Source organism: Cariama cristata, unplaced genomic scaffold, assembly GCF_000690535.1.
Source record: "Cariama cristata isolate BGI_N322 unplaced genomic scaffold, ASM69053v1 scaffold1351, whole genome shotgun sequence".
NCBI classification, from domain to species: Eukaryota; Metazoa; Chordata; class Aves; order Cariamiformes; family Cariamidae; genus Cariama; species Cariama cristata.
This window is the reverse complement of record NW_009599604.1, coordinates 12,770-38,393: the sequence shown is the minus strand read 5'-3', so window position 1 is coordinate 38,393 and position 25,624 is coordinate 12,770. Positions and strand designations below refer to the sequence as shown.

Genomic DNA, 25,624 nt, shown 5'->3' with positions numbered 1-25,624 from the left:
GGGAAGCGCAGCTCTGAGAGCTGAGCCTCCTCAACACACCCTCAACGCAGGCATTGGAGTGCCTGCCAACGGCTGTGTCTGTTTATGCAGGGTGGGGAGAAAAAAAAAAACAACAATACACCCCAAAACCAAAGGCTTGGAAAGAAGAAAGAAGCCCACCCAAGAGCAAAGCATCAGCACCGTTCAAACAAAACAACAGCACAGAGAGCGGAGGAAGAGGTGCGAGGGAGGAGACACACAAACGCAAACCCCAGCGCCTAGCAGGCAGTGCCTCCCCAAACCACCTCGACAGTCAGCACCCGTGCCCCACGCCGCAGCACCAGCACCCATGCGTTGCCTCAGTGGGGGCCAGGTGCTGAGCCCAACGCAGGAGCCAAGCGGTGGGGACCTGCAGAGGCAGATTCTGGAGAACCACCCAGAGGGCAGCTGGGGAAAACAAAACCCAGCAGGAAAACGAGACACCAGTAATCCCAGAATATCCCCAGGGGCACAGAGCCATCCGCTGGGAGAGTCCTTGTGCCCCACTCACAGCCCCTGGGGGCTCCCAGGGAATCAAGACTCTACCACACAGGCACTCTGCCCTGTTGGCACAAGTTAAAAGAGAGCAGAGCAGCTGCGGGCAACCAGTATGAGAGCACCCAGGGCCTCAGGTACCCAAGGGGGAAGCAATAGGCGAGCATAAAGAGGCACAGGCACCAGGATGAGGGGTACCAAGAACGAGCTCCGGTACAGGCACCAGTGTGAGGCTGTGAAGAGAGCTGCGAGTGTGCCGGGGCAGTGGGTGTGCTTCTGCACGCTGTGTGTGCTAGTACTGTGGGTCTGAGGACTCCAGCTCTTCCAGGTAGCAAAAGAAGAGAATAAATATAAAATTTCAGAGCAGAGCCTCCCTGGGGAGGAGGGTACTACGGGAGGTTTCTCCCTCAGAAGGTGGACAGATGGAGGCATCCCACAGCTCTGCAGCGTGTGGCTGCTTCGTGCCCTGCCTCAGCTGAGAAGGTTGCCCTGCTCCTGGGCTTGCGTCAGACTGTCCTTGCGATGTAAGTGGTGGACCCCCATCCTCTTGGGGCTGCGATGTGGCCGACTGAAGGGAAGCTTGACCCTGCCTTCTCCACTTTCCTCTTGGGCACCTCCTTGGTTGCTCTCCTTGCTTCCCTGGAGCAACATTACTCTCTCCTCAGCTGGGCTCTCAGGCAAACCGAGGTCCACATAGTCCTTGTGCTTCTCTGGCGAGGGGCTTCCAGGCTCAGCAGTGCCTCCACCGCTTTCCTGCAACAGTTTCTGGGCTTCATCCTGGGAGAAATCTGTACCATAGTCTGAGGAGAAATGGCTCCTGCGGGCTCTGGACTCGGTGCTGTCCGTGTCCACGCTGGAGTCCCGGCTCACGGTCCAGCTGCAGCTCTGCGCAGACTCCTCACCATCCGAGTAAGCTGAGGCTGCCCTACCCAGCTCCTGCATGGAGCGGCTGAATCTCTTCTTGAGCTCGGGGGCTGTGTCACGGCCGAAAGCCGTGCGGTTCATCAGCACTCGTTCTGAGGTGGGAGGTGCCTTGTCCACAAACATACGCTGCCAGTTGGCCAGCAGGTCCTCCTCGGAGGAGGCAGAGCTGGCGAAGGCGCTCGGGATTTGGGGAGGGCTGCTGAACGGGCTGCTCTGGGAAGAGCCATGAGCCCTGGCTGCTTTGGGGGACTGCTGACAGGAACAGCTGGAGGCCGAACGGCGTCCTTCTGAAGCAGGGCTGTTGGGGAGTGTTCGGTGCCTGTCGCAGCTCTCGTCTTCGCTCTGTACCAGGCTGAGGGAGATGGCCTGGCGCGTAGCATATGTACAGTTGGGCAGGGGGCTGTTCTTTGGGATCCTTACCTTGTCCTCCGAGAACTCAATCACTTTGCGCCCAGGGTACATAGGATGGGGTGGTGAGGGTGTAGGGTACGGGCTTAGCTTCTCAAAGGCAGGCACCTCCTCTGGCATGCTTTCCACACTGCTCTGCGGCTTGCAGCCACCGTTCTGCTGTTTCCCCGCATCTCCTCCCTCCTTCCCCATCTGCCCTGCACTGTTGCAGGCATCAGGAGGGGCTCCACTCATGTCCACGTGCACAAAGACATCCTCAGCCACGGGACAGCTGCCACTGCTAGACTTGGCTGAATTCAGAACCAGAGATTCTGGTTTCTCCAAGACTCTGGCAATGACTGAGGTGGGCACAACATCAGATGGAGCCAAGGTGTGGGCTGCCTCTTGACCAGGGCCTGCGGACTCCTGAGTGCTGTGCAAATGCTTATTGACCATGTCCTGCAGTTCACAGGGAAGCTAGGGAGAAGGAGAAGGACATTAGAAGGGGGCTGCCATGCAAGCCATTTAGTTCCAAATAATCCACTTTTTCCAACCAATCTCTCTGTGTACTTTGTACTCCTTATCTTGACCCCAACATTCACCTTTCTCAAGGCTAGGCAGGTATCTCTTCCCAAAGCAAACCTGCCCTATGAGGGACTAACAAGGCTCTCTAGCTGTCACACCAGTCATGTTTCTAGACCATGGTTCACAGGCCCCATTTTGCGAAGAGAACAACAAAAGACGGCACATGGGCTCAGTCGCCCACAACTGTGAGCACAGAGACAAGGCCCAGCCAGCGCATGCTAGGAAGGGGTCTATCGATCTGTGGAAAATCAGCCGGTGGTTGCACTGAAGTGACTCAACAGCCCCCAGTGCTAGGATCTGCAGCCCTCCCTGAATGCAGTAATTGCAGCCACGCTGCCTTGGCAGCCTGCCCGCAGACCAGAATCGATGCCTTCCCTTGTTCCCACCAACTCTACCAGCTCATCCCACTTCCTCCCTCTTTCCATTTCAGAGAAGCATACATGGGGTTTCTTACCAAAGCTGCAGGACTGGGATCTCAACAGGGGGTAAGCACTGCTCCTTGTCCTGCAAACGGGCACTACCGCTCTCCCCATTACCCTGCCAAGCTGCCCTCGCCTGGGTCACCACACCCACGCACAGCACGAAGCGGAGCGCAGAGCTCCACAAGCTACTCAGTGACACAGCAAGGTCTGTCCCATCGCAGCCAGAAGGAAACCGCGTCCGAAGCTGGGGACGCAGGGCACGCTGCAGAAAAACAGCTGGCTGTGAGACAGACTGTCTGCACAGCTGCCCAGCACCAGCCCCCCCCTCCAGTGGCACCCACGTGGGACACGGCGCTCTGGGAAGCAGAATTCAAAGCTCCAGGGAGGGGAGACAGCTGGGAGAGAGGTCAAGGTTACCCCAGCAGTAACTGATACACTGACCTCAAGAGTGCTAATTTGAGACACAATGGGGGAGGGTGACATATTGGTCACCTGCTAAGTTAAAAAAGACAAGCACGTGGTTTTGCTGAGAGGAACCTAAGAAGGGATGGAGAGCTGGGGTAAAGGCCTGAATGATACTTCCAACCGGAGAAATGAGGCTACTAATATGAAATGCCTAAACTCCATCTTTGCTCGTCCTGAGGGCGGGATGAGCCGAACGTACCCCACATGGCGGAAGTATAAGTTGGTACCAACTTCTCCCATTCAGGAGGCCTAAAAGACACCCTGAATGCTGCCTCTCACATTTCTCCTCAGAGTAAGAAGTGAAGCCAGGCCGGACTACTGCTGCATCACTCCCTATCAGGCAGTGTGGCCCTTCCATGTGGCCAGGTGAGGAAGGCAAGAGGACAGAGCAGGGTAAGAGAGAGGTCTGTCCTCCTGCCAGCTCCCATCAGGCACCCAGCAGGCTATCAAATTCAAGGTTATTGTGCTTTTTATAACAGTTCCTGGCTGAGCTGTGAAATGGAGCTGGCGTGAAAGAGGAGCTGGCAGAGGCTCTGTGCTGCCTTCTCAGTGGGAGTGGGAACAGGAGCCCCTCCACACCTCTGTCTGTGGCTGAAGGATGAGAGGCCAACAGCCCTGCAGAGAAAGCAAGATGCAGGCAGGGGCCACGAGCCCTTCTTCCCCACCTCAGCAGGGCTACTACTCACATCAGCAAACTTGTGGTTCCTGAAGTGGGACTTGTTACACTTGAGCAGCTGTACTGCAAGGTTACAGTCCTGTCGATAGCGTTCCTGCAAGAAAGGGCACAGGTGTGCAACAGTGTCAGACTATCCCCATCTCTTACCCAAAAAGGCCCCAGCTGACCAGATGCTGCTTGAACAGAAGCAGGAGGCAGCATCTGATGAATCGCTCATGAGGGCACCTGCCATTCCCTCCTCTCCACACCCTTACAACTCAGCCAAGGTGTCCCCTTCAACCTCAGTCCTTGCTGCAGGCATATACTCTGTCAGTGTATCAACCCCCTCTCCCTCTGGGGATTTTAATAATCTCCAAAAGTCCCACTAGATTTGCTCTCCCATCCCAGAGCTCTTGGCTATGCCTGAAGACACTGCCTGATGTCAGGCATCCTGCAGACAGACAGACTGGAGGGAATTGAGAGCCGTTAACAGAAACAAGCACCAGATCCAGGAACTTCTATACTACATCAGCTCCCTCCCAGCTCTGTTCCGTTGGTACAGCCTGGACTCAGGTCAAACCCTGAGTTCGAAAGTGCAAATACCTCAACCTTGAAGACCAGTTCTTCCTCGCTCAACCCTGCAGACCCTTTTCTGTTTGTCTGTCCCTACTGTTACATACAGTTCCCACTCTTTCATACACACTGAAGTCATTCACGTGCTCCTTTACACTAACGACTTTGAACAAGAGGAAAAACCTACACCTCACACACTTCCACAGCCATTTGCAAATCGACACTTACATTGAGTTCCTCCAGCTTATTGATGGTGGTTTTGGCATCAAGCAATTTATTAGTGAGCTCCACAATCTCCCAGTCCAGCGTCTTGCGGTCCATCTCTGCCTTTTTGATCTGGGATGCAAGAACATCAGGTGTAAATCTCCCCAGCACAGAAGAACATGGCTTCACCACCCACCTCAGCCCCAGCATAGCACAATGACATGTTCAGCTGGGGTACAAAAACTTCCAGACAGACAGACAAGGGGGACAGCCTGGCTCTTCACCAAGGGAGGGACTCCAAAGATAGAGTTTGAACCTCTGTAATGCCCTATCTCTTTCTGAAGCACAACCACGTTTCCTCTCTGCCCTGGTTTACATGGTGCCTAGTGGAAAGCTAGTGGTTTTGAGCAATCAGTCCCATCCTCTCACTGGCTGGCAGCAAAGACCTCTGAGCTTGTGATACCCAGTCCTCTTCTCTGGGGCAACAGAACGAGAATACCGCCCATAAAGATCCAGCAGTCAATGCTGAATGGACAAAAGGGTTTTTTTGGCAGGGAGAGGGCACCATCTTGAAAGAGTTTAAGCCCTGCTCTGGTAAGAAAAAGGACCTGTGTAGCTTCATCTGGAGCTCAGTTAACGCCCTCCCTAAAGCAGGCAATCTTCCCTAACAGTTCAGGAACAGGGCCAACACAGACCCAGATGTAACAGCAGAGAAGGGCAACAGCTCAGAACCACCAAGCCATCCCCTTCTCACGAAGTTCTTCCAACACTGCCCAAGGGTGCTCTGAGGCTGTGACCACCCACCGTGCATCAAGGGTACAGCACAGCGACACACAAGGAGATAGGGCAGGACAATGCTTCCCACATACGAAGTCTCCTCAGGCATCAACACAATGAATATTAACCCAAGAAATGCAAGTGCTAGAACCAAAGAAATCTCATCCTGGGCTACATGGAGGCAATCAGCGTCTCAGCTGTTCAACTTGCCTGCTCACAGCCCAGAAGGGGAAGGAAAGGGAGCAAACGAGGCTCACAGCCATCCACATCTTGTGTAGTGCCACAGCTTATGGGCACCACTTCCCAACACGCCATGCTCCAGCTGGCTCAGAGTCAAACGCTCTTAAGATGGAGCACTGCAAGCTAGGACCTGCTGCATCTGCGGGCAGCTGCTGGATACCAGGTGAGCCCTTGGCTGGACGAGGTCTGGGGCCCCTCCATCTGGGATGGTGTATGTGGGACTGACAATGAAACCAACAGGCTGAGACACGTAAAGAGGAAAAAGAAAAAACACACAAACGAAAAGACGCAACTGCAAAAATCCAGCTTTGGCTGAGAGAGGCCTGAGAGGTGAGTGCACCCAGCGTGTGCCAGCGGCAGCGTGGGGAGGAGAAAGAGAGAGAGGGAGGGAGGGAGAGAAAAGAAACAGCCATGAGTGTTATGAATGCACACAACAGACATACAGGCACATTGGCTCTGCTCTGACTGTCCCCGTCCTCCCAGGATGACCACCCCAAGACTGGCTGACATGTCCCTGGCATTTGGAGAGGGACTGAAGCAACATGACGGAATACCATGCAATTATGTTGAAGTGAACCAAAGCTCACGTGCATGACCAAGTAGGGGCTCAGGAAATCAAGAAAACAGTTCATGACACCAGCCGGAATGGGGAGTAGATGGTCATGGCCAGGATCTCACCCCTCACCCACTGCCACATCTGCTGGGTAAAGCCAGGGCCCCTTCCCCAATCTGCTCCTAACACACAGGTCTTTTCCACCTCCTCTCTGTAGTGACTTAACAGGGCACCTACCAGGGCATGCAGCTTCTCCTCCAGGTCTTGGTTGGTTCTCTGTGAAGCAGTGTAGCTGTTTTGCAACCTACAGAAACAAGATTCTATACATGGGAACTGATCTCAGGCATCTAGTCAAGTCCCCTTCATAGCTGCCAAGCAAACCACCAACTCCACAGCTCCAGAAAGACTGGTACTAAGACAACCAGGCATATTCACTATGCCTCACCTCTGCCACATAATGGCCTTCAGACCCCAAGTTACTGGAGGCAAGGTGAGGTTGGCTTGGTGAAAGGATCTTGCACGGGAGGGTGGGAACCACTTTGGAGGACGACTCTGAGCCACGTCACGTATAAACATGTGACCAGTGACTGGCATGGATTTTTAACTGATGCACTTTCCAGGTAAAGCAGTGATGTATTTTCTTGCAGCCACCAGTGGCTCCTTCTGCACATGTGGGGTAACCATCCAAGCTGGATCCTGCCTTACATCCAATAAATGAAGAATTCCCTGTTGTGGTCAGCTCCTCGTGCTGGCAGCATTCCTTCACTATACCCTGAAGGAAGTAACGGCTGCAGAGCCTTTAACTCCCCTACAGTCTGGGGGTGCACCTTTCTGAGGACGCAGCATGCCTTGGATTTACACAACAGGGCACAGCCTGCTCATGCCAGCTGAGGGATTCCTTGGTGGGAGGGATATCTCTAACTCTACCCCTCTCTTGTTTTCTTTTTCATACCTACGGAATTTGTCCTTGAATTTCTCCAGCTCCTCACGGTTCTGGCCCAGCTCCATCTCGAGGTAGTCCTGACCTGACTCCAGCTCCCTCTCCATCGCCTCCATTTTGTTAGTCACATACGTCAGCCGTCGGCGCAGCTCCTCGTTCTCATGCTGCAGTAACCTGGAGCACACAGGAACAAGGTACCACTGAGCGCACAAGGGGTACTCCACACCAGCACCCTCACCCCATTGCCCTGCTCTAGGGCCCAAGACCCCACGTAGGGACCCCAGGAAGTCAGGAACTGAACTGGCAGGAGACTCCAGCACACGCAGCGAGAGGTGCATCTCTGTCAGGAGAAGGAGACTCAAACTCTCTTGGAGCAGGGGCAAAAAAGCATAAACCAGCTGGCCTGCCATGGCTCCCAGCTCCCTCTCGGGTTACAGTCCTTGGACAAAGCCCACTAGCCAGATGAGCTGTGCGGCTCCAGTGTCCCTCACTGGTGAATGAAAGCCACTCAATAATTTATCCCAGTCCAGGTTAGAAGAGTTGAAGGCAAAAAGAGTAAAATCGTCCTCTCCTCCGCTGATACTGATCAAAACCTCTCAGACCTTTAATACATGGTGGAAAGAGGACTCCATACAGCCTTAAGCCCAGAAGCAGAAGTGGTAGGGTGCATTTACAGATGTGATCACAGCTGCCAGCCAACCCCATTCCAACACAAACTGCTCCATTCCTCCCCAGCCAGGACATGCCTGGTGGTCAGAAGGATTTCCTGTTGTTTTTCATTCTTTTGTGCTCAGTTGCTCAGAGAAAACCAGAAGCATGGCTTCTCTCTGCCAGTGCAAGCTTTCTCTTCACTATGGCTTGGACCTCAGCGGTAGCAGCTGTCTGTGCCCCACACCACCACCAGCAAAGGTCTCAGCTCTCACCCTCAGTCAGCAGCAGGCCTCTGCATACCGCTTCTGGTGGCTTACGCCAAAACAGTGGCAACAACAAGAAGGGTTAAAAAAGGCACTGCTCTCTCCACCTGCATTAAAGGCTTCATCTCCTACTTTCCTCCATACCTACCACCTCCTCTGCCTGCACCTGCACTGAGGGTCTATCTTCCCTCCCCCTCCAGGCAGAGCGACATGCAAGGCAGAGGTTGGCAAGGCACAGACTAAAGCTCTGCCCACATGGTCCCAAGAAGACTGAAGATCTGAGAGGAGCCCGCAGCACCAGTCAGTTTCGCTGTGCAGGTGCCACAGGCAGGATGTGAGGAATCAGCACCCACCCCACACAGTTGCAGTATGACAGGCATAAAGGGGGAGCAGGACACTTACTTCATCCTTTCTGCATCCGTCAAGGGTTCCTGCACAGGGAAGAAAACAGCTGTGAGATTCTTTCGGAGGAGGAGTTGGTCTCTCACACTGTCCTAAAGGGCAGAGTCTTGGTTGCTAGACCCTACCTGTGACTCTTCCTCACCTGCTCTGATAGGTGATGCTAGGCAAGCTTAGAGCTGCTAGGATCTGTACACACTGCTCAGCTGTCTGATGCCGAGACAGACTGTGTGTTCTGGTTCAGGGTAGAAGAGCTAGACCAGAAACCACGACACAAGTTAGGTAACTTTACTCTCCCACAGTGCAATCTCAGCATCTCTTGTAACGTCGTCACCTTAGCTGGTGTTTCAGCTTCCTTCGAATCCACAGTTAGTGGGCAGCACGAATCTCACAGGCCAGCATACACTAGAATTAAATTGTTATCACAGCAATCATAACACCCTTAAAGCCCCACAAAAAGAATGAGAGAGAATCATTTGGGAGCTGAAAAATATGTCTACCATTTACACCACCTAGATTGCGCTAAGAAAAGGGTTTCTTTCTGCAGACCTGAAACCAGCCGCTGTAACTATTCTGGGATAGCAGAAGAAACACCAAAGGTCAGAAAAGCCTGTGAAATAAATTAACATTCTGGGCAAGATCCCCAGAGATGGCTGGAGCAGGGACCTGCAGAACAAGAAGACACAGCGCAGCAACAAGAGCACACGGCTCAGCTACTTTTACTTCCTTTGCACTCTCTGTGTTAACCCGTGAGATGGCTGCTGCCTGCCGGCATGGCTGGAAGAGATTTAATTAGCACTAGAAGTAACTGTATTTTCTGTGAAAGCCCAAGACTGTGACCGTTCTCAAAGTCCAAGCTGCCCATGGATTATTTTTGGTGCTTGGTACTAACAGCACTGCACAAACCCGAAGTGCTGCCACACTTTAGATTGTCCATTAAGTGCCACAGCCAGCTCTGGGCTGAGTGGCCATGCCATAGACAGCTGTGGATGAGGTTGCTGAGCTGCTAGCAGTATTACAGAAGGCAAACTACCCCAATCCTGGCCCTAAGACATCATGGGGCTGCTTTCTTCATCAATTCACACTTTAAAAGAATGGTCCTTACCACCTGCATACATCCTCCTGTCCCTAAAGGCGAAGCATCAATCCATTCTTTTCTTACATCCCGACCCCACATGGCAATTAATTAATTTGTACAAAATTATCTAGCAACTCCTCCCCTACCCCCACAAAAACACACACAGCAGGTGCTAGTGACCAGGCAAAGGGGGTAATGTGATTCCTATTAAAACAAGGCGATGGCCCCAAAGCAGGCCAGAGAAAAGAGAAGGCTGACAAATACCTGAAACAGCCATCATACACAGATCCAGTACCCCAAGACAGCCAGGCACAGGGCACACACAAAGCATCAGGAGGATCCCAACACCTCCTGCCAACAGAGCTGCCTGCCTCCTGCACGTGCCCTTCTGCCCCACAGCCTGGAGGGCCTCCAACCTGGAAATACCGGGGAAGTCTGCAGTGGGGAGAACAGCACCAGCTCCTGCCTTCCTAACTCCTGGGGCCAAAGGGAAGCTGGTTCCTCCCAGGAAGACATACGCAACCTGGAGCACAGCCATAAGTGGTACCCACAAGAAAGCAGCTTCTGGTGATTAAGCACCCACAACATGAGGTCTGGGGGTCTGCTCTCGCTCTCCCCACTGGCATTACAGACTAGATGAGATTCAGGTGGGGGCTCTGGCCTTTGTGAGACCGCTGTCCGTGAGCCTGTGGCCCTGGCACCTACCTTGTTTAGTGCCAGGCTGAAGGAAGGGGAGGATCTAGATGGGGTAGGCCCTTCGTCCTGACTCCAGCGTGTTGGAGCGGAGAAGGATCCTTTCTCTGGGTAGTTCGGCTCCACCGCACGCTTCTGCCCAAGTTTAGCACACAGATGGTGTGGCTGTAATAGCTGTGAACAGGGACTGCTTTCATCCCTTCTGCCCTCTGCACTGCTTTTCCATGAAGACAGTAAGGGCTGCTGCCCAGAGGATGTCCCTGCCAGCCCCAGGTCTGCCCGCTGCTGCAGCTCATACTGACACAGATCTACTACCCTTCTCTCCAAGGAAAGGAGTTTTCCCTTACTGTCCTTCCTCCCAAGGACGGGTGTCTTTCTTAGTCTAGAAGCTCTCTCAGCCTCCTCAGCACACTTTCTCTGGCACGAAGCCATTCCCAGCCCCTCACATTTCTTTTCTGCTTTTCTTCTGCTTGGGCAGGGGGATCTTTCAGTTGCATGCTTGGTTTTGATCCCTTGCAGGTGACCTTCCCCTTGGCCTTCTGGCACAGAGCTTCTGGGAAAAAGGGGAGAGTTCTGGTCTTGTTCTGCTCCCCTGTTCTCTCCCAGTGAGCGCAACCGGATGGGACTCAGCACCCTCTGGGTAATCTCATCCAGGAATTTGGAGAACTGCAGTTTTTCCTCTGTGATCTTCTCCCTGCGCTTGATAGAGTCAGTGGCACTGCTGCTGCCGTGCTCCAGTGAGCGCTTCTCCCTATGGCTGAGGCAGGGCTGAGGATCACTGTACTTGCATGAGCCACGGCTACGGGAAAGCGTCTCTACTGAGCGGGACTTGCGTAAGCTCTCAGGGCATGGGCCTGTCATGTTGGTCTGCTTCAGGATCCCTTTGAGAGGCAGGTGTGTAGAGGAGCCCCGAAACTTCCTTGGTGTCAGGACTTCAGGAGGCTCTTTAAATATAAGCGAGCGTTCCAGGCTTCTGCTCTTCAAAGAGCAAGCGGGCTGGTGTCTTTCATCTCCAGACACCACAACTGTCTCCATGCTACGGCTCACAAATTTGCTGAGGTGCCCACGGCTGCGGTTTGGGCACCGCTTCCCGCTTCGCTGCCCCATCTTCCCACCACGTGGAAGTGCTGGCGAGACAGTCTGGCTCTTGATGTTCAACTCTGCTCTGCACCCTGTCACTTCCTTCTCACTGCTGGACTCCAGGGACCACGACGAGGAGAAGTTCAGGTTGCAAACCTCAAACCCCTCTGCCTGCTTGAGCTGGCCTGCCTCGGTGTAACTAAACCCTGTTTGCTGGTGCAATGGTGTTAAGCCCTTTGCCACCCGGCAAGCTGTTACCTGACTCTGCTCGGCCAAGATCACTCCATCCTGGTCGTCACGAATGATGGGTACCTCATGGCGGATTTCACGATGCTGCGGGGGTGCCTTGCGGTAAGGCTTCTTCGATGGAGCTGTGCTGGACATCCTCCCACCTGTGTGGCTCCGAAAGCGGGTTACCTACCAACAGCAGAAAGTGCACAGAAGAGAGCGTCACGGGTGCTCCATCGAACCCTAGAAGTGACCCAGCAGACATTCGGCTCCCCTGGAGTCCCAGAGCAGGTCCCCATGCAGAGTGCTAATAGAGCAGGGAAAGGATGTGGCCACAAGCCTTGAGCAGCAGCTGCAGGAGAGGGAGCAAAGTAAGAGGTAGCTGTGTCCTTCTCCCAGCCAGTGAGAGCAGAGGGCTGGCACATCCTCTCCCCCCTCTACACACGCTCACTCACGTAGTTTGTGTGTGTCCGGATTATATATAGCAAACGAGAACAGACCTCACAGCAGCATATTGATTAGGCTCTTTAGGAAAGGCCTTTTCCAATATGGAAACTGCAAGCCTTACAGGCAGCAGTGACAGCTGGAGCAGGAGTTATTGATCATGTGCTGTCACTGTCAGCAGGGACTATGTGGGAGGAGACTCCAGCCATTAAAGAGCCCAAAGCCAGAAGTTTTTGGCTTGCACTGGAACCCCAATGGAGCAGACCACAGGAAGCTTGTCAGAAGGAGGTACCATACCATTACAACTGCTCACTCTGTCAGAAAAGACAAAGACCACCCCTAAGTCACAGGTGGCATCAAATTAGGGAGCAATGCCATTGACATTGGTACCTAAGGCCAGATTTTGCAACACGCAGCAGTAGAACTAGCAGAAAGATCAGATTAGTCCCTTTATCTGAGTCGTGCTGGGCAGGATTCTTCCAGCAGCAGGAGCAGTAGCAGTGCAAGAGCAAAAAATGTGGTAGAAGGAAAGCAGCTATCTTGTACGCATGGAAGAATCTCCTCCCTTTCCACCACTTTGGGACTGCAGTGGAGGGCAGGAAGACTCCTCCCCAAGCAGCCAGGATTTCAACCACTCCATTGTACCCAAGACAAGAAGTCTTGGAGATGCTAAGCCCTGCAGAGCCCAATACCAGACTCTCCCCAATGACAACATATGCATCGTTCACAGACCCCCTGTATTTGGGGAAAGCAGCCACTTCTCATTTGCCTTTCCCTTGCTGGATCCTAACACTGATCAAGCCTAGCATCTCTGTAAACCTCAGCACCTGACCTGCAGCACTTCGAAGTGCAGGATGTACCTCAACTCAGACCACCCTCTCCCCTCTTCTACAGGAAGGGCCATTTGACTCCCATCCACGTACCTTCAAGGCACTCAGTGGATACCACTGGGCCGTTGACCTAACAGACTTCACTTGCTTTGTGTTCTGGCCAGTGGAGTTTTTCACGTTAAGTGTCTGAATGGAGCCCCAAGAATTCTCTCCAATCCTTATCCATTCTTGCCTAGCTGCGTCTTCTTGACGCTTAGACTGAGTCCCCTAGGAGGACTGGCAAGCATGAAGCGTCTGCACCAAGCACAGAGTGGCTCCAAGCCACAACAGCCTTCACACTTTACAGGAATATTTGCAAGCTGTCCTCCACTCTGCTAAAAACACAAGGTCACAAAAGTTTCTCATGCTTTTCCACAGACGTGAACAACTTCCTAGGACTAATCTGTAAATCTCCACCATCAGAATCCTGGAAACTGCCCATTGCTGCAGTTATTCCCTCAAGGTCCCTTCTCCTAAGAAGACTCAAGGAGGTGAAGAGATCTCCAGTACTTTAGAAAAACCACATCCAGCATACTGAATGCACATTCCACTGCATCCCCAAGCAAAATAGATGGGTCTGACTTGCTGGGAAGACATTTCTCTTCTTCAAAGAGGAATGCTGAAGTCCTGACCAGAAGCAGGTTTGTCAACACACCACCGTCAAACAGGTGATCTAGGGGACTCTTCTGTCAATTCCTGCCAGGCTAAGGACAGGAGATGCGCGTGGACATATCCCAAGCTGAAACCGCAATCATTTCTCTAGCCCACAAGGATCTGAGCACTTACCAGCCTGGACTCAAGCTTGAAGCCTCATGAAGCAGGGACACTCACTCAGATGCCCTGAAGAAGAGAAACAAACAGCTTAGCATCCATCAAAACAGTCAGTTTGAAATCTCACTCCATAAATATGTAAGGAATAGGGAATATTCATAACCAAAGACAATTAGATGGTCATCTGACTCCAGGTACCTCCCTCAACTCACATCAGATCTTCTGAAAGTAAATGGAATTAGCTTAGGATAGTTGGGCCACATAGCCCAGCAAGAGCTGGAAAGGCATCTGCCAAGGCCATGTCCAAGGCACTCGGGCAACTGCGCCCACACAAACTCAAAATTCATGAAGCAATAGCTTCAAAGGAATCTTGGTTCCAGGAAGGACTAAAAACACCTCCTGTGAAATGGGACCCTCCCAGCTAATCTTCCCTGCTACTGCAGAGGGATGCTAACCATGAAGCCTTTGGTACAGAAGCTTGGTAATTCTAACAATTACCTCACTCATCCTTTTAAGTCAGTGCTTCTCGCCGACAAATGAGCTGGCAATTATCAGACTCTTGTTTGAGCCAAAACATTACGTCCTTGTGCCTACAGCTGTGACAATCCACACCTCCATGAGAGAGGAACGCAAGCTACTCTCTGACTTCCAGCAAGCAGCATGCCATGCTCTACCTTCCTGCTAACAGGCTTCTGTAAAATACTGTCCAGCCAAGCAGGGATACAACACAAGTTCACAAACAACCTTCCACTCTGTTCAAAGCCTAGGGTACCCATCGCTATAAGAAGAGTATTGGGTTGATCTGGGAGCCAGCTGTAAGAGCGTAGCTCTGTGGTCATCGCTCTGCCACTGGCATGAGAGAGATTGCATGGAGCCTTCCCCTCCCTGATGCGCTTCTGCTGCCGTGCTGCTTTTTCCCTGTCAATGGCACCAAGCCCTGGGAGGCAGGACAGGAGCGCAGGGTGTGGAGCAGTTGTACGAACATGGGGAAAGCCAGATTGAAGGTGAATTCAGGCAGGCAACCAGGACCACGCAAACTCAAGCTTTGCCAAAACAAACTGAAGAGGTGCCCTAGTGCTGGCCCTGCCCCAACAAGCTGTCTGGCCCCTTTCCTTACTACAATGCTACAGTCGGGTCTTGACTAGCACAGGAAAAAACAGCTTTGCAACAGCATAACTGCTCTGCGGGGCAAACTGTAAAGTATGGGGGCAGAAAGGGAGAGAGAGGGAGAATGTGCACCTCCAGGAAGGACCAGGCCAGCATAGTTTGAATCTGCTTTTCCACCAACTCCCAGCAGGAGCTAGTTCAGCATCAAGGCAAAACCACCAGCCACATGGGCTGGCAGAGAAGCAGAGGCTTCCAGGAACAGCTGCACCCATGGATCCACGCATGTTTCCATTGCAGAGGTGCTTGGAATGAACACGCCAAACGCCTCCCTCTCTCTCAGCACACAGTTCCTCAGGCTCAAACAGGACTGTCCTGCTTCCTACCCCAGAGCCAGCAACTATGCTACCTGCCATCTTATCCCCACCTACCTGGAAAAGATACCAGGATTTGAAACCTACTCTCATGATCTGAGAATTTCCAGAGACACTTAAATACTCACAATGCCTCCAGGCAACTTTCCCTCAAACAAGGACTTACAGATCCAAAGTGACGACGTGTCCAAACATTTCTGGCTGCTTGTCTCCAAATCAGCTTTCCCCTGTCAGCATCCAGCAGCATCTGGCCAACAGCTCCTGAAACATGAGAAAGGAAACTTGATGTCAGTCACCTATCAGCAGCACAACACATGGAAACAGCCAGGCATGCGCAGAGCAACCCACGGCCAGGTGCCAGGACAGGAGTCGGCAGCAAACTGCTGCACCATCAGGCTACAATCTAATGCTAGGACTCTCCAGTGAGATAAGCTCCCCGTCTTCACTGTGTCCCAGAAAAGGAAGGTCTTTTAACCATCTCTCCGCTGAGCAGGGTGCCTGTGCAGACCAGTAACTGATCTCCGAAAGGCAGATGTTTTTTCTAGATGGCTCCAGGGGTCACTGCTCCCCCAGCTTCATTCCTGTCCAACACCAGGAATCCAACCTCTGTCATTCTGCTCCAACCATCCTGCCACACCAACCTAATTTTGTTCAGCAGACTTCCCTTCACTGAACAGCACAATTAAGCCCTCCTTGCCTAAAATACCTGAGCATCCTTTGCTACCACAGAGAGGGAATCGCAAGGTGGCTCAATTCACCACACCTCCATTCAGAGAGGAGCACATACTCTCTGCAGAACAGACGGACCTTGTGCTCCAAAGCAGAAATGGATATAGGTAGTACCCAGAAATAGAAGGCAGCGCTAATTCTGCTCACCATGCTATTCACAAGCCTCTCTCTGAAGGAGCTTGCTGTCAAGTCAACATTCTGACTACCCCAGAGAAGCTCAGCTTTAGCCTGGAGCTACAAGGGGGTAGCTCTTCAGCTATTCTAATTAGCACTGTAATACAAGAGGAAACTTAACCTCCTGGTTCCTTTTATCTGCCCTTTCCATCCCTCATCAGTAACATTCCTTAACATTTACAGTCCCCTTCCTAGCAGTCTATTGTCTGCAGTAGCTCCAATTCTACTGTCTTCTAGCTACTACCCACTGTAGTTCCAGTCTCATTTCTAAGCTCACGGACAGTTACAGCTTCGCTGGAACGGCTCACCGAGGGCTAAAAGGCTTGGGCTCACACTGATCAGCAATAGTCACATCTTCCAGGCAGACATGAAGACACAAAGGGTCAGAAGACTGCAGCAGAAACCTAACAATTTGCTTTGTTAATGCAAAAAGGTGAGGATTCCTCCACTCCCTCACAAAGACAAAACACACACAACCTCTCTCCTCTTCACAGCGAGGGAGCGCAGTGACAGTGACTGACTGCAGCCGCACAGGCAGTATACAAGCTTGACCCTAGCTGGTTTTACCAGAGAGCATCCCTCAGTGTAAAATCTATTTGCAAAGTAGCTATGTTCTCTGTGTGACGTAAGAAAGGCAAAACCTTTACCACACACCAGGAACAGATGTGATCTAGCACAGAACTGCTTAAGACTATTCTGTAGGGCCCACAGAACTAACAGCCACTTGGCACACATGCAAAACCACCACACTAGCTGTTAGCATCACTTTCTCTCCAGTAACAAGAGGTCCACAGCATACAAAAAAAGGTCCAAAAAGGAACCCTTTGGACAAAAATGGGATAGCACCAAAAAAACCCCAAAAACCCAAAAAAACATTTGTAGGCACCTACTGTCTTCCTGATACTTGGCAAGTCCCTTGAGGCCTGAGGTAGCTAATGCTTAGCTTTGGTTCTAGGATTTACACAGTTTCTACCTACTTGCTGTTGCAGAAGCTGAATATTCTCTGCAAAGAGGCAGAGGACTTGCAGGGTTTTCTTCATCATCACCTTCTCTTGTGTTGCCTTTTCTGACCTTATAAGAGAGCCTGCTTACCAGTGTTCAGGGTCAGCAGTCTCTCTTCCTCAACAGAATTATGGTGATTATGTTGCACAGAATGCTTATTATTACAGGCACCGTGTCATCTTTCCAGCCTTTTCCTCTTAAAAGCAGTATTTCTTTAATCTTGCTTTTTATTCAGAAAGATAAAACTTGTACGACAGAGAAAATACATTCCATAACACAATCACAGCCACATTTGTTTCTAATGGAACACCACAGAAACATTCATTGGCTATCATAGAGTCGGTATGCTCCAAAAAACTCCAAATGCAATACCCACATGTAATTAAAAAAAAAAATAAATATGCTGTTACTGTCCGGTGCCACATATCTGATCACCACAGCATACTCAGAATTTTCAGTCTGTGTGAGCCAACCTATATTCCGAATGCATATTCAATACCGGACATTGGCACATCCTTCTTTAGGAGGCAACGATGTCCTCACCAGCATCATGAGAAGCAAAAGCAAGAGAGTTGTCCAGTTGCCTTCCTGTGCTTATGGACAGAGGCAACCTTAGCCTCCATGTGTCTCAAGCCAGACTATGTCAGAAGCAACTGCAGTAAGCCTAATCAAGACAACTAAACAGTGAGATGGATCATGCAATAACTGCATCAAGAAGTCTTGTCCACGACAGACAAACAAGCTGTGTGTAGTTAAAAGCAGCACCTGTAGACTGCTGGTGCTAAGTACAATGGAAAAGGACTGCAAGGTTATTAAAGGAGACTTTAACATTTAATGAGAGCGCACTTTTCATTCGGAGAAGGCATCTCAATTAAAAGTACGTTCAGATCTATTCTGTCGCTGGCTACCTCAAAGCTCATTTTAAAAATAAAAGGATGACAGCTCCTAGTACAGAAACTCGCATCTCAGTTCTGTTTGTACATTAATGCTCACGATTCAGATCTGAGTAATAGCATTACAGTGACTTTTGGATTAAAATTGAGTTTCAGGTATTCCTGCTTTTCCATACCAATTAACCTTGACTGTTAGGCAGAAACCTCTGTTCCCTGCATGGGACCAATTCCAAGAGCTATCAAGAAAAAGGGATCAGGCTAGCTGTTGAACAACAGTCCATGTAACAAGCCCTACTTAGCACCTAACATATTTCCAAAGAAAATGAAATCCCTAGACTCTACTGTCTTACACAGTTCTTGTTGAATGTAAATACCACTGGACATATCGTGTGCCTGTCATACCCATTGCACCCTGCGGAAGTCTCTTAAAAGTAACCAGAATTGCGCTTTTCTTACAGTCCCGCTCCCTCCTTCCACAGTACAAAGATTCCAGTTCCCCTAATTCAGTTGCACTCCATATCCTTAAGTATGCATTTTATGATCTACCCTCTTTGCCGTGTTAAGAGTAGCTTAGCTTCCCCAACCCTTTTATAAAAGCCAGGACAGATCAGCATTGCCCAAGAAACACTAACATCCCTAACACGTAACTGGAATAGAACGCAACAGCTGATTAACATCTGAACAGGAACAGGACAGGAAGCAAAGGACCCGAATCCAATTCCCAGAAGGAATGCTAATGGAGAATAAAAATACCCAGGGGAGATTTTGACCAGGAAATGAGCGCTAGCTTTCTAAGGCATATAAAAGCATAGGACCACCTTTAACGGCTACCTCTGAAACTGCACAAGAACCAGCTCAGCAAAAGGTCATTTGCCAAGTTACCTTTAGCACTGACAGCTACATCGGGGGCTAATGACAGCTTCTCATCCAGAAATGCTGACACACCAGAAGCCTGTTTAGTTTGTTCAGTGATCCTGTTAGCTTGATCTCTTTAGTTTGTTCAGTGATTCTTTGAACTCTCACAAGGTGCTTTGGGCTACAAAATTCCAGAGCCTCTTAGTCTTTGCACCTTGGGTTTCATGTCCTTCCTGACTCTGTCTTCTTACCTGTGTTCTTTTAAGATCTTCCATGGGAAGACTTTTGGAGCATGTTTCTCAGATATTTAAAGAGAGACGTATACCAGGCCATCAGAAAACTACTCACGGAGATTAGGAGAACTCTCAAAAGTTCCTGAAAATAACTGTCTGGGCGCTGCTAGAAAGTGCAAATCTTGATAGTCTAACAACATATATCTGGCAAAAAGCTGGCAGATCACATGAGGGAAACTTGGGAGCCACGGCCCTAAACTTTCTCAAACACAAGCTAGGGAACAGCTACAGCAAACAAACATTTGAAGAGAAGTGAAGGAGAGAGATTTCTGCAGAAAATCAACATGTAGGATTTCCCTTCTCAGACCTCTGTCAGCTCCCGTGCTGTGTAGGAGGGGAAAAAAAGGGAAAAAAAAAATATCATACTTTACTTTCCTAGAGCATAAAATCAAAAGGCATTTAATTAGGACAAGATAGGAACAGCTTAAATTCTTCAACCACTGAGAAGCAGACTCTCAGCCTCTGTAAATATTCCCTAAGTCTCATACAACCCCCAGCAATTAATATCAGCAGTCCTCTTGTTTCAGCCTTTGGTTTCAGCAGATCTGGGAAAACTAGTCTCCAGCTCCTCAGTGTCAGGGACTGAATGTTACCAAGTCATGCCTCTGGCAGAGAATATAGCAATGCTAGAGAATGCTCCATTACTGCAACCTATATAATTGCCTCAATACGCTCTCCAAAACATCCCCTCTGTCTACGAGCCGCAGCGATGCACAGATGGCTAACACACTAGGCAGTATCTACACAGCCAGACAATGGAGCAGAGCACGTTATTTGCATTATTTACAGCGGACAGATGGACAAGTTGTTGCAGTGACCCAGCCTACAGAGCATCTGCAGTGTTGAGGAGGCGTTAAGTACAGCCTTGATGCTTGCAGGTGCTGGCAAAAGCAAATTTCAAGACACAAAATGGCTGTTTACAGCAGCCAGCTTTATTCTGAAATGCTATCCCTACAACCACGCTCGTGGAGTAATTCATGTGCCAGTTTTGTTCCCATAGAGCCCTCACCCACAAGCAGAAAACACAAGATGTATTGACTAGATTTATCCTTTTCAACAAGAAAGAGAAATGACATCTGCAGCACTTACACCGTGACTTCTTCCTTAGCCATGAGTTTTGTATGTGCGTAAGTCACTATACATACTGAGGCACATACTGGGGGGGAGACAGCGACCAGGAAACAGCATCAAAATTGGGTGAAATTTTTTTCAAGCTCTGCCTAGCTCTAGAAAAGATCAGCTCAAACCTGCTCAGCCATCTGAATCTTTTGAAACGTTTGCGAAACTTTTGAGATGTAGCTTTTCCTGCATACCCAGCACGCTAACCAGTCAATTCTATCGGCAGGCTGAGGAGGAACCTTCAAATAACATTTCAGGGGTCTCACATCTGTTCTAGACAAGAAAAAGCCTAATTTTTAAGGAAGAGCAATCTACTTTAATCCAACACTATGGCTAAGAACAACGAAGTTGTGCAAAGACTTGCAATGATCAGTTCACCCATCCTCCACCACAACAGGCTCTTTCATTCCACGATCACATGGCTGCAGCCAAACATGACATACTGTTCAGCAAGTAATAAAAAGGATCGGCTTTTTCCCCAAGGTCTTGTCTACATATACACTGTACTAAATTAAATTGACTTAGAAAATAATGTAAAGCAGTATAACGCTCCTGGGTAAATGTTCTTAATTCAGTTTAAGAGCACTTTACGTTGAATCAACTTAAGTTAAATAGATAGGTACAAGACACAAACTAAATTAAGGATCCCTATACAAGAATGCAGCACTAATATAATCACAGCTGTTTCTAATCTGATTAAGTTAAATCAGTACAACTTCCCTGCAATGGCAAAATCCTTACCAATATTGAAGTTAACCCTTTTTTGCCCTTTTCTACTTCCAAAGAAGGTTTTGCTGGTTTGGTGTTTGGGTTTTTTTCCTTCCAAAAAACCCAGAGTGACATCTCTCTCTCAGAATCAATATAAGCTAACCACACTACAGAAGGTATATTAAGGTATTAAAGGTATTGACATTTATATGACTTGAAAGTTTTACTACTCCTATACCAACTAAACATCATAATAACGCTCAGACCAAGACGGCACAACATTTTCTCTACCGTCCCCAAGCAAGAGGGGAAGGGTAATCACAAATAGTTGCGCTGTACCCTGCTTTCCTTACACCCACGCAGCTTTTGCTTGCTGATGTCCAACATACCTGGAGCAGTTCAGACACCGGCAAGGCAATGTTCCCCTCTCGCTCATTCCTAAGGGTATGGTTCACCAAGAGCTTATCTGAGCAAACTGGAGTGTGGAGTTAGAGCACGTTATCTAACTGCCCTCAGGCATGGTCTTACTCCTGCCCCTCTTCCACCAAAATATGAAGTTCTCTTGCTAACTGTGGGGTAAGCACACACATAAAACAAGTCTGAGGTCACAGACCTAACAGGCTACAAATTCACACCCTAAAAATCATCTCTCATCTCCTAAGTTATCACAGTATTTCCCCTTGAAAAGTATTTGTCAAAATTAAATTCCAGCAATTCCAAAATTACTGGGGTTTTTCCCATGCCTCATTCAAAACTATTTGAGCTGTTCCTCCTGAATATCAAGACTTCATTTATTTTCATTCTTTTGGTACTCTCGCTTTCATCTCTACTTGCTTCTTCAACTGAGTCTCTTCAAGCTCACTCCAACCTTGCTCACATCCACTCCAGCAACGCAACCTTCACCCTCCCCTCACTGCCACCTCCTACTGCCATCTCTGAGCTCCCGTTTACAGAGCTAATTTCCTCTTCAGTACAAGTTTTCCATGTTCAGCACAGAAAGACAACAGCGAGAATCCTCTCGGAGCCCCTTGCAGAGAACTGAATTCCTCAGTGGCCTTCAGAAACTAAATTGTGCCACAACTCTGAACAACGTGGTGAGCTCTCGCTTCTGCTGAGTACCAACAGCAGCCGTGAAGTCAACCAGAGTTGTTAAGTCCACTTAATTTATTATTTTTTTGAAAGAGCTATTTTGAAGCCCTGATCACATGGCAACATGGACTGTAGGTACACACAAGAGTTGAGTTGCTAAGGGAACCACACTTCCACATTTTCTATTTTATGAGATTTATATTTCAACTCTCAAAGGGTTGCAGGCACATTTTTGCAATAAAAGGTTTGGTCTTGAGTCTCAGATTCACACTGGTAGCTTCCAGCAATTACAAGGTTATGTGGCCCCACACCAACTCCAAGATTCATGCTTACCACAAATACATGCAACGAGGAAGGCAGGAACAATTTCCATTCCACAAGTAAAGAAATTGAGGCACTAGGAGAAAAAACAGCTTTGTGCACTGTTTTTGCATGAAATTCCACGTTAAAGGAAAACAGCCTCAGCTGTCATAAGAAAGGAACTGCAGGAAAACTCAGCAAGACACAGCCTTATTTCTTGCACCTAAAACAAGAGTGATCTTGGATAAAAAAGAGAAGGAAAGTGTGCATGAGCTAAACACCTACCTGATAGGAACTGAGTTGAATAGCCTGCAATTCCTTATAAGTACAAATAAAGCAGCAACCCTGATCCAGCAGTAGGAGAACAATATTTGTACTATACTCAATTCTCTCTGCTGCTGGGGTTTAATCTCAGCAAGAATCGTTTTGGTTTAATTAGCTTTTCCCTAGCAGATGGTCAGATGTGAGAGGCAGAGAATGGTACAGGCTTAACTGTTGGGTGATTGTGCAGCTGCATCTGTAGCTGAATGGTTAAGCATGTCCAGGAGTCCAGCTGTAGTTTGCACGACACAGTCCGTCTCTGCCATTAGCCAAATGTCAGCTTCCTCTTTCTCCAGATTATATATCAGTCAGAGGCACTACCCAAAGGCAGGCAAACAACTAACATGCAGTCTCACCACCATCCCCTTTCTCAGAGAAAACCCTCAAACCTTAATCAACTGAAAGTCCCTCTTTCTTTGGTGACAGAAGCACATTCAGAAGCATTGCCATGGAAACTTGAGGCATCCTCTGTGCTATTCATCAGCGAAGATCTTCTAGCATAGAAATATTTTATGATCTCTATGGCACTGAATACAGACAGCAGTCAGTATAATGAAGTAAAATTACTGGCTCCAGCATTGTGTGAGGATAGCAGTGGGTCATTCTTCAACCAAGCCGCCTGATCCTTGCTTCACCTACAAGCAATAGCTCATTATAAGCTGGCAGGGAAAAGCAGTGTAGCGCTGAGAGGAACAGAACTGGTGTTAAGAGGAATAAACCTATCCAGCCAAAGGGAGAAAAGAGAAAGAGGTTCACAGCCTTTTCCCAAAGCTGATCACACCCTGCCACTTTCCCTTCCCAGAGGTTACGAGTGATATTGCTACTGACTCCTTTGCAAAGCAGGATTCCTACCAGGCACAGATGCCTCCCACTTAACCCAAGTCACAGCCATTGCCTGCTCTGGAGGCCGCATCAAGTATTCCCCATCGACTTCCACTCAGCCTCTGCACCCAGGCACGATGTGGAGTGTTAGAGCACCCACACCTACACACTGGCAGCAGTCGTCTCAACAGGCCACAAAGGCAGAACAAGGAAAGGAGATGGCTTTCAAAAACATGCTCTGGGGCCAGCAGATTCAGAGCCTGTGCCAAGGGCAGGAACAGGCACAAAACTTGTCTCAACTCTGTAAACAATAGAGCAGCATCGCTCCTGAAGCAGAATGGAACCCCGGAGCACCTTCCCTCTTTTTTTGTGGTGAGGCCCTGTAGTTAATCTGCCTCAGTTTAAGGTTTTTGTGTTGTGGTTTTTTAAGTCTTTTTTTTTTTTTTAATTATTCTTTTAGTCTTCAGCACCACCAAACTGCTGAGAGATTTTTTTTTTTTCTGAGAGTTCAGTCACATAAATACAACACGGTTTAATCCAGCTTAGGAAAAAAAAACAGATCCACCCACCCATCTTTCACTGGTGACCTGTATAAAGCATGCAACTGGCTATGGCTCTTCTCTCCCCATTCACCCGGGCTCCAGTCCCTTCTTTTTAACGGCAGGGTCTGGCAGGCTCCTAACCACAGCGGAGGGGACCCACACCTCCACCCCCTGCCCTACGGGCTGTACAGGAGGAGGCTGGTGTCACAGGCTCCACTGCTTGTCCTTCTGTATATGCTGTATGGTACCTCCTAGGTTGACCTTCCTCCCTTGGCAGGGCAGAAAGATAACCACAGATGCCCCACCTGAGACCAAGCAGGGTTGTTTCAGCTCTTCCCTTAGACACAACCCTTCCTCAGGGCAGAGTCAGAGCTCTCGGCAACCATTTCCTTCCACATTTGTCATCATTGCTAGCATCAGTGTTGTTCTCCAGCTGGAGCTAATAACGAGCATAAATTGTCTCAAGGGGCAATTGCAGCAAAGGCCCAGCACTTTAGTTTTACCACAAGGTCAGCTTGTCCAGACTAGCACTACATCCCCTGCCTGGCATTGCTCTTGTAAAACTGAAACGCCTTGTCTTTACCACTGTTATCCTTTGGGATAGCATAAGCCTGTTAATTATTCTGAGGTTAAGGAAAAAAGTCTCCTTTTTAGCAGTGAAGACAAGCTCTTCACCTCCACAGGGCTCCTCCCTGTAGACCCTCCTGTAAGTAAGCTCTACGCAGCTCTTCAGAAAGCAAACTGGGAATGATAGCGGAGTTGCAAGTGAAGTCACCTATCCTTGAAGGGGCTCTAACTGAGAGCAGAAGATGATCAGTCCCGCTTACCCTAAAGAAAGCAAGCCATCATGTTCCAGGTACTTTTTGGGGTTTGTTTTTTTTCCCTTCAAGTGTCAGACTAAAGGACTCAAAGAGCTAGCAGCTCACCGCTCATCTAAGGGCAAAGACCACGGACAAATGCCAGTGAATAACCAGGCAGATGTTGCAAAGATAAGGTGCGTGTCCAGTGCCGAGAGCAAGCTGTTCGCTCACGCCTTCAGCTTCCTGCAGCTGCATGAGCTCAGCTCTACAGAGCCTGTGACTCTGGACGAAGGAATGTCTCAACTGCAGAAACACCACATCTGCTGCCGGCTCAAGATGCCCCAGGATCAGACCAATTCCCAATTTTACTGTCCAGCCGTACCCCTGCTTTCTGCTCCCTGTCCCACCAGGGGGAGATGTGGGTACTTGGTGAGAGCTACTGCTCTCCAGAGGAGCCCATCGCCCTGGCAGAGGTGTTTGGGACTGGACACAGAAACAGAGAGATCTGGATTCCTACCCAGGCCTGAAGGCCAGCAGGGAAGCCAAACCCTGGAACCAATCCCTTTCTCTCCATGGCATATTAAAACCCACCGACAGGAAAGAAAAAGGGCACTAATTAGCCCTCCTTCCTCCTTAGGCAATCCCACATCCCTTTCATTGCAGGTCCCTCACTCCCTTCCTGGCAATCAGAAAGGGACAGCAGTAGCAGTATTTCATCCTAAACAAGACCTCCATTTTTGCAGCTGTAGCTCCTATCACACAACAAAGCTGAAACAACCAATGAT

At 49.5% G+C, this 25,624-nt stretch overlaps 1 protein-coding gene across 2 annotated transcripts; it reads right to left on the bottom strand.

The window, feature by feature from the left end:
- Positions 1 to 984: 984 nt before the first annotated feature.
- TJAP1 (tight junction associated protein 1 (peripheral)) lies at positions 985 to 11,786 on the bottom strand. 2 transcript variants are annotated; one of them, XM_009709724.1, is made up of 10 exons: positions 11,685 to 11,786; positions 8,555 to 8,583; positions 7,251 to 7,412; positions 6,536 to 6,602; positions 6,039 to 6,068; positions 4,753 to 4,860; positions 3,983 to 4,066; positions 1,725 to 2,301; positions 1,392 to 1,655; positions 985 to 1,253 (listed from the first exon to the last, which is right to left on the bottom strand). In XM_009709724.1, the coding sequence occupies exons 1-10, from the start codon at positions 11,784 to 11,786 to the stop codon at positions 985 to 987; spliced, it is 1,692 nt and encodes a 563-aa protein (XP_009708026.1). The 2 variants fall into 2 exon arrangements, with proteins under 2 accessions (XP_009708026.1, XP_009708027.1); XM_009709725.1 differs by lacking the exon at positions 6,039 to 6,068.
- Between the last annotated feature and the right edge of the window lie 13,838 nt (positions 11,787 to 25,624).